The sequence below is a fragment of the Lipotes vexillifer genome, unplaced genomic scaffold (assembly GCF_000442215.2).
Source record: "Lipotes vexillifer unplaced genomic scaffold, Lipotes_vexillifer_v1.1 scaffold393, whole genome shotgun sequence".
In the NCBI taxonomy this organism is placed as follows: Eukaryota; Metazoa; Chordata; class Mammalia; order Artiodactyla; family Lipotidae; genus Lipotes; species Lipotes vexillifer.
Window position 1 is genome coordinate 2,922,144 of NW_006774564.1, and position 8,734 is coordinate 2,930,877.

An 8,734-nucleotide genomic window follows, 5' to 3' on the forward strand; every position below is an offset into this window, starting at 1 on the left:
AAGAGGAAATGAAAATGCAGCCTACAGGGAGCTTGAGTGTGTAACTACCGCACAATCTCAACTTGGGAGGGAAAAAAAAGCAGATTTAACCCAACATTTATAGGATTCAATGTGATCCACTTTTACAAAAAATTTTCACACAGTCTCCTCTTTGTTTTTATGTTGTTTTTCTTGGCTCTCTGGTTCTATGCTTTGGCTCCTTCGGGGATCATGTTTGTCAGACTGGTCCTTACTATCACTGTGATCTCGTCTGTGGGAACGTTCTTTGCTTCTGCTACGCTTCCTAGATTTTTCTTTGCTGGGGCTATGTTCCCGTTTTCTTGATTTGTCAACGCTGTCAGTTCTTCCTTGACTGCCACTTCTACTCCGTTTATTTGATTTTTCTTTACTTTCATTTTTATGTTTACTTGATTTCTCTTTGCTCCTACTTCTACTTCGTTTCCCTGCATTTCTACTTCTACTCCTACTTCTATGTTTTCTTTCTCTGCTTCTACTTCTACTATGTTTTTTCTCTTTCTTGGAATCTTTTTTGTCATCTCTATGCCGCCTATCATCTTTGTCTTCTTTATATTTCTTTTCTTCTACCTCACCCCTACTTCTCCGTTCCTTGGATCGTTCTCTTGATCTCTCCTTTTCTCGGTCATTACCTCTTTCCTTATCATAGTCACGATCTCGTCTTCTACCTCTCTCATTTTCTTTCTCTCTTTCCCGATCCCTGTCCCTTCTATCCCCTTTCCTATCACGACTTCGACTACGGCTTCTATGTCTTTCCCTTCTCCTGCTATGCCTGCGTTCTAGCCCCCGATCAATACTTCGGGATCTTCGCCTTTCTTTTTCCCTTTCTTTGGCTTCACGCTCTAGTCGCTGGCGTTCTTTCTCTCTTTCTAATTCTCGGTCAAAACTAGAAGACCCATGGCCCTCCCGATGATGGCTTCTACTTCTGGATCTTCTTGGGGACCTCCGTGGACTCAGCGATCTCCTTGGAGACCTAATATTTAGGAAAGTGGGGGAGGGGGAGAAAAAAACTTGAATGAATAAAACATACCATAAAAATTTAACTTCCATCAGTGTTACATGTCAAGAATAATTAAAGCAAAATATTTGCCTGCTCTCATTTACAGATGCATAATTTTGTGGAAAATGCCCTGAAGGCAGAAAGTGGGGAAAAGGTGATAAATAGAACCTTTGTGTAAAGCATATTTTAAAAATAAGTGTAACTCAAGAGTCACATCACCTTGAACGCCTGCGTTCAACATGTCTGTCTATTTCCTCAGCGCTTTCCTTTCCATCTTTCTTGATTTTTCTCGGTCGGGTTTTAATCTGTTGATCAATATTCTTCTGAACTGGAACCGGAATTCTTGGAAACAAGGTGGAAAACCACTCCAGTTTTGTGAGAAAAGACCGTAGCATTTCTCCAATGGTCATTACACAGCCTCCACCAGCCTTCACATCTAGGTCCTACAGAAACACAAAAGATACCCTGGCCGTCAAAAAAAATTATCTCAATAAACACAAGAATACTATAAAAATATAACCATCTTTGGAATCTCAAATACAAAAAAATTCTAACAGAAAAATTTCAATTTGTGTACCTTTCTAATCTGGTAATGAATGATACACAGAAATATCTGGGCTTAGTGTGTGCATGCAGGTGAGAACAAACCCTGCAGCCTCATGGACAGAAAGAGAAGTGACTTCACTCAGTTAACAAGAATATGAAACACCCCCCTACATTACTAAACTATTTGGAACAATCAACAATTTACATTCCACATACCTACTAAGTATATACTTTATTTCTGTGGACACGTTTGCACACATCATTCCTAGCAGTGTAACCTAGCTACATATGAACTGCTTCAAACAATTCCTGTCTAAAGATTATCTTTTAACAGCTCTAATATAAAATGAAGCCCTAATAAAACTGGAAGCAATAGCAAACCAACTGCCATGAAGCAGTGAGGTTTCTAATTTAGAGTTATGTAGAAAATAAATAAATGAACAAATAATTGGAAACGCATAATCCATGATGACCATTGTCTCTGAAAAGGGTCATTACCGCATGAAGGCCTTCTTGCTATGCCCTCTCACAGCTCAGGACATGTTAGTCAGCTATTGTCAGTCCCAAACCTATAGTGCAAGCACACAAGGAAAGTGAGATTTGTTATCTAAACAGGAAAACAAGAGCTAAAGGTAAAACTGCTTGCACTCACACACATTTAAGTGTTCAGATATACAGTATTTCCAAATATAATCGCTGCAGATATCTAAGGAAGAAAACAATAAGTTAGCTTAAACAGAGAGCCTCAGGTTTGTAAACACAATAAAAAACAGATTAAACAGAAGCATTCAGAAACAAGCCTAATACCAATTATGAAGCGGGACATGCTTTTTAAATATAGAAGGGAAAAGCGCCTCAGCCTGCAAAATCTCACCTAAAAAGAAAAAACTCTATAGATTGTGATTTATCACCTAACACACTTTTGGCCTCTTCTGAGATATTAAACAGCCCGTAAATAGGCCAAAAAAATGCAGAGAAGAATTCTCCATGTCTACATGAGTGAGATTTTTTTAGCTATGCATGTAATAATAAAAACACACTAGAAAGATTTCCATTAGAACTATCCTTTAATTCAACCAATTCTTTGGATAAACGTTTTAAACAGGTCGACTAAAACACCACTCAGTTTACTTTATGAACCTTAAAACATAAAGTAGTGGTGGGGATTGATATATGGACAACAGTGCTCATTGCTAAGATCCTTTTGAGATCTTGGACTTTAATACATGTATGGTTTAAATCTGACACAGTAATGTTTTCTAACGTAACTTTCTGAACATATGTAACATGCTCAACCTTATTAAGCTTGAATGGCAAGCTAGTTTCATAATTTAAAAAAATTCTAAACTATTAAAGAGAAGGTTTTCTTCTAACTTTATAAAAATGTATAGTATAAAAGAGTTAGAAAGCTGGAATTGAAATATTTTGATCACCTCAAACAAATTGTCTAAACCCTCAGCCTATTTAAGTTCCACCCAGCTCCTCAATTCTGCATTCCTATGCAAGTGGGAGTATTAATGTTTGGAAGAAGTTACAGGATAAAGAACTGAAAAGTTCCAGAAAAAAACCCAATAATTAATATTTCTATGTGCATGTCTTACCATCTCAATCTTGGGCATGGCCAATTTTAAAAACTCACTATCAACTGTACAAGTCAAGATCAGTACAACACACAGAACACAATTAGGAAGAGGAAATTTTTAATAGTTACCAAAATACATATAAACAATTTTGAAATGTGAGAATCAAACTTAAGAAGTTTAACCTAAGACATATAAAATCCACCCCAATCTTAATAATAGGACATTAATTCCAAAAGTATGTGAGTGAAATAAATTTAAGCACAGAAAATTCTGGAAGATGTTAAACCGCCAATATATAAAAGATTATTAAAAAATGAGAGTAATCAGAAGAAAACTAACTATTACCCTTGTTGACATACCTCTTCATCATCAAGGAAGGATTCAAACCAATCCCATAGATCTGTAGGGGGCTGTGTGTACCTAGAATTATTAAAGAGTGATTAAGCTTAGGTCAATTAAAATGAGATATTTATTGAAAATGTAGAGAAATGCAGGCTCACCTTATATACATAAATCCAAGGGCTCTAATATATGGAGAGTCTGTGTGTGTTATAAGACCCATCACTTGCTTGCGAGTTAACTTCAGAGTAAATAATTTGTATAACAGGCAAAAAGCTGTAGAAACAATTCCTCCTGTCCCAACGCCTCGAACCTTTAAGGAAAGGAATTAAGAAAAAGTTGTAAAATAATTAACAAAGATACTTAGAACCAATTGATTAATCCTGTTAGGTATTAGTAACAAGATATAATCCAAAACTGAAAACAGAGCATAAAAAAATGTTTTTCTAACCCCACGGAACACTTGAATTTAGATTTTTTTAAAACACAAAACTGATTGTAATTTGGTATGAAACTGAAAGACTTTCATTTTTCTGAACATAAACTTAGTTATCAGACACAGAAAAACTGAAAAATGCACGTACTTCTACTTACCCCTCCGCACATCCCTGTTTGGCCAGCTGTTTTCCTGCTTCCTTTCTCCCATGGTTCAACATGTGTGACCTGAAAACAGAAAAGAGAAACACAACAAACATTCATACTTCGAATTTTTTTAAACAGTATGATTCGAGTAAACCCCAATCCATAATAGAGCAGCTCTTCTAAAAGTCTGGAAGTTGGGTATTTTGACATGATGTATATATTTTGTTTACACACATTAAGTATGTAAACCATCTTTGAAAACTGCATCAATAAAGCTACTAGGGTTTAACAAAACCTCAACAGGTTTACAGCAGAAATCCCATTAAAGTAGCTTTGTAGAGAGCAGATACATGTGGAGACAGGAAATGTCTAGTCTCATACACTTGTAAAAAAAAAATTAATAATCAATTTTGTATTTTATTATGAACTGCTTAAAAAATAATTCTCATTTTAAAATGGATTTAATGCTCCAACTTAAAGCAAAAAGTATTAACAAAGTTTAAGTATTTATTCCAAAAAAACCTTTCAAATAAGCTTAATATTTCAATTTTATGGTGATTTAAAATTCCACATTATAAAATAAGGAAGAAACTTGAAAAAAGCATGCTAAAACAGTAACAGAAATTACTTCTGATGCAAAATCATGGAATTTTATTCACACATTTTTTTAAAAACCACAATCAGGCATTATGTTCATTCCTGACTGAAGATGAAATTACAAAGGCCATACCTACACGTATGTCATTCTTGTTACTGTATACTTTATTTTCAGCCTAATTATAGGAACTAATTCAATTTTTTCCCAGAATATAAACTGTATCAAAAACTGAGAAACCGTGACTTGTTATGTTTACTCAAAAATACAGGTCTTTGCTAAGGTGGGGCACCCTATAAAAACCACATACTTCACCTAAAAACAGCAAAGAAAGAATATTAGCTCTACAACAGATATGACAAAGGTATTTTAGAGAGATAAGATCTATATTTGTTTCTCAACTTGAAACAACAAAAATGAAATCCTGTTCGTTCATTATGTATTTCTAAAATCTTATTTCCACCCACCCGTGATTACACGCCATAGTCTTTTTCAGTGGCTTCAGACAGGAAAGCATGCATTTAAATGTAAGCACTACACTATTTTGTTCAGTGGACTACTGCACTGCTTTACTGTTTCATCTTCTTCCCCCAGCTTGCTGTAAAAAAGATGTTTCAATTCCTTAAAGGCTAACCAAAGGGGTGGATGCCTTACAAAATCGAGTTACAAAATTGGAAGCCTACACATTTCAATGATTATTTGATATGGACAACAAAACCCGAGTCTTTAGTTTTATAACTAAATCTAAGTAATTTGTAGTAGAATCTTAAGTGTTTCAAAACACAGTATGGGAAATTTGAAAACAAGCTTTTCCTCTATCGCATTAACACCTGCCTACGTTATTAAACAGAACCTGCCACAGAAAGAGCAGGAACCCTATTTTCAACTGATTGAAGTTTACTACATAAACAAAGCTAAGGGTTAAATATTCGCCATATTGTATCCATTCTGACAAAGGCCTTACCTTTTAAAAAAACTAGTTCACAGTATTACAATTACTTACAATACTCTTGTAAGAGAACACCAAAATTTCAGTTTACTTTATATACCCAAAGTTGAACTGTATTCTCAAAATAAGATCTTCTATCAAAACTATTATCTCAAAATCCCTCAGTAGGCCTTAACTGGGGAAAAGGTGGACAAAACAAAACCTAAAAGCAAATAAAGAAAATTTCCTTAACACCTCTACAGATATATTCAGGTCACGGAAAATACTTTATGTGGTCTGTCAAGTGTTTTTAAGAGTCAATACAGGCAAAATGGATTGCATTATATCAGATGTCCTAGTTTAAATATTTAAAGATTGTTAAGACTTATTAATATCCTTTAAATTATACATTTACTTTAGGAGGCCTGGAATATATTTTTAAAACTACATAATTTGCAAGTAAGTGGAGAAAACCTACCAAATTCGTGAGGAAAAGACCAAAACCAGTGGCCAAAAAAAAAAAAAAAAAATCTAATTAGCTGTTCATTTAACCAGGGAAATGCATTTATGGCGATTGAGCATGATTAATAATGCATACCTCTACCTGCGACCCTGGGCTGCTCCGAGCCTCGCTGCAAGACTGAGTCAATCCTGCTAACGAAACAAGAACTGAGACAAGAGTGCAGTGAGGAGGCGCCAGGTGAGCTCCCCAGCACAGCCAAGCCAGCACCGACCCTGCCGCAGAAGCCCAGGGCCCAGATAATTCTAAATAAGCCCAATGCACAGGTGACTGAGACCACTTACTCCTGACTTCCTGCTGCGAAAATTTCCAGGCCTTCGGTACATCTTTTTCCACTTGCACCTCTCCACCCTCAACCCTCCCACCCCACCCGACAAACGCACTGACCACTTCCCTGTCTGGATCGGATAGTGAATACCAAAAACACGAGGCCAACACTGAAGTCAATACACGCCCTGGCCCGGGGTGAGCGGGAGAAGCACCAACAAGTTGGCGCCGAGTAGATCCACGTCAAAATAAATAAATTTAAAGCTGTAAACTGGAGAGACTTCAGTTATCCGTTTCTCCTCTCCCCCACTCCTCCCGTCCAACTCCCCCCCCAGGGGCGGGCTGGAGATTGGGGGAGGAGAGATCAATGGCGGCGGGCTCTCCCGGCCCTAAAAATCTGAAAAGGAAATGAGAGGGCGGCCCCAGTTTGACCCCTCCCTGGCGGACTACTGGCCACAGCTTCCCCCTCCGCCCAACCCTCCCCCACCTACAAATGATCAGACCTCGGGGGCCGCCTCCGCCCGTTTCCTCCGTACCCCCTCCTCGCAACTTAGTCCCCACCTCCCAGGTCCAGACGCTTCGTACCTTAAAGTAGATCTCGTCCACCACCTCGTGGTAGGTCTTGAGCTCATAGAGCTGCACTTTGAAGTAAGGCGACGACAGGATATTGGTCAAGATCATGGGGTTGAGATTCATAGTCTTTTCGTTGCCCCACAGCGGCAGCACATTGCCCTGCTTGCCCGAGACTGCTGGCTTGGTAGCGCCACCGCCGCCGCACTGCTGCTGCTGCTGGGCCGCGGCTGCGGCCGCCTGGTGCTGCGGCTGCGAGTTGCCTGTCAGCGCGGGGCTGTTGTTAGCCATGTTGCGGCGGAAGGAAGGAGGGAGGGAGAAGGGAGGGGGAGGGGGCCAAGCTCAATCTCGCTCTTCGGGACAACGGTCCGGGACCCTACTCCATGGAACGCCGTCGGAAGATGGGGCCTCCTCGCTGTGCCCCAGCCGGGTGAGGGAGGGCAACCGGGACACCGACTAATGGACCCCGGGTCGAGAGCAGAGGCCGAATCGCGAGCCGCGAGAAATCCAAGCAGAAAACTAGCCGGCGGCCTGGGAGCGCGATATCTTCCGCCAACTGCCCCTGGGAACAAGATGGCGGCCCTGGCGGATGTGACGGCACACGCCCCAGAGTTCCAAGCTTAGCCGGCGGCCAATCAGAGACGCCCAGGTGGGCTGGCCCTTCCTCTTCCTAGTTCCGCGCGTTCTGTGCACGCTGTGGTCGCGGCGCTGGCCTCAGCTGCCTAACTCTTAGGATGTTTGTGCTCGGAATTTGGGGACCGGGGTGGGGTTTTAGGTCCAATTTGTATGTTTTAATGTTTGGACTGCGGCCCCGGTTTCTCCTGTGGGAAGCCGAGCAGGAAGGCGTTCGCATGGCTGTGTGCTTGCAAATTCGTGACTCTTGACTCCTGTGGAGTAACCGAGTCTCCTGAGTTCACAGTTTTCGTATTCTCTGGAGGGCTGATAGGATCTCACACCTTCATGTGATTGCAATGCAAAGTCTTTCTGTCCTCCGCTAGGCTGTAGTGTCCGACTGGAGATCTTATTATTTGAGCCTAAATTTATTCAACAGAAAGGGGATAACGTCTTGCTTGGCTGTTAAAAAAGCATTTTAGCATTAAAAGAGCTACTGTACCTGTAGTGCCATTTGTTACATGACTTCTTTCCTCCCTACTCGAGTACTTCCATTCTGCGGATGCACTCTGAGTGAATGAGGATAGAAGAGGTGGAAGAAGGTGGTGGGTGCGAGAATGAGTCAGAATTGGTCTCATCTCTCAAAAGCTACTGTTATCCTAGAGAAGATTCATGGTGTTTGGGAGCTAAGAGAAGGCTACAAAAGGCACTGAAGTTTCTGCAGGTATTCATGGACTGGGCAGTTTTATTGACAGCAGCCTGAGTATATATAGAAGAATGGAAGATCAAGCTTGTTAGAGGGTAAATAGTCTGGTTGACAGGAGCCAGGAAATATGCTTATGGGAGAGTAATGACTAGAGAGGAATTGGGCCCCCTAAGTGCCTGGAATGCCAAGATGAAACATTAGGAATTTAATGACATTTAAATCCAAGGGTTACATCTATGACCCCAAAGTCACTTTAAGATGCTAATATTCATAACATTCTCTGGCTCCAATGCATTCTTCACAGTGTTGCCAGAGTCATCGTTCCAAAAGTGCAGCACTCCCTACTCAAAACCTTGGATGGCTCACTTAGTGTTATCCTAATTGCCAAAATCCAGTGACGTTTTTCATTCTCCATCCTATTTGACTGCTCATCATGGCACTTTTTTTTTTTTTTTTTTTTTTTTTTTTTTG

The 8,734-nt window shown here is 40.1% G+C and overlaps 1 protein-coding gene across 1 annotated transcript in view; it reads right to left on the reverse strand.

The window, feature by feature from the left end:
• Window positions 1–7,520, reverse strand: part of PRPF38B (pre-mRNA processing factor 38B) — a 9,184-nt gene extending 1,664 nt beyond the window's left edge. Inside the window, exons 1-6 of the mRNA XM_007449338.1 lie at window positions 6,961–7,520; window positions 4,078–4,146; window positions 3,645–3,796; window positions 3,504–3,564; window positions 1,235–1,458; window positions 1–988 (exon numbers count right to left, since the gene is read on the reverse strand). The exon at window positions 1–988 is cut by the window's left edge and continues 1,664 nt beyond it. Coding sequence (XP_007449400.1) covers window positions 136–988; window positions 1,235–1,458; window positions 3,504–3,564; window positions 3,645–3,796; window positions 4,078–4,146; window positions 6,961–7,236 — 1,635 coding nt within the window. The 5' untranslated portion in view covers window positions 7,237–7,520 and the 3' untranslated portion in view covers window positions 1–135. The remainder of the gene's footprint in view (window positions 989–1,234; window positions 1,459–3,503; window positions 3,565–3,644; window positions 3,797–4,077; window positions 4,147–6,960) is intronic.
• Window positions 7,521–8,734: the final 1,214 nt, after the last annotated feature.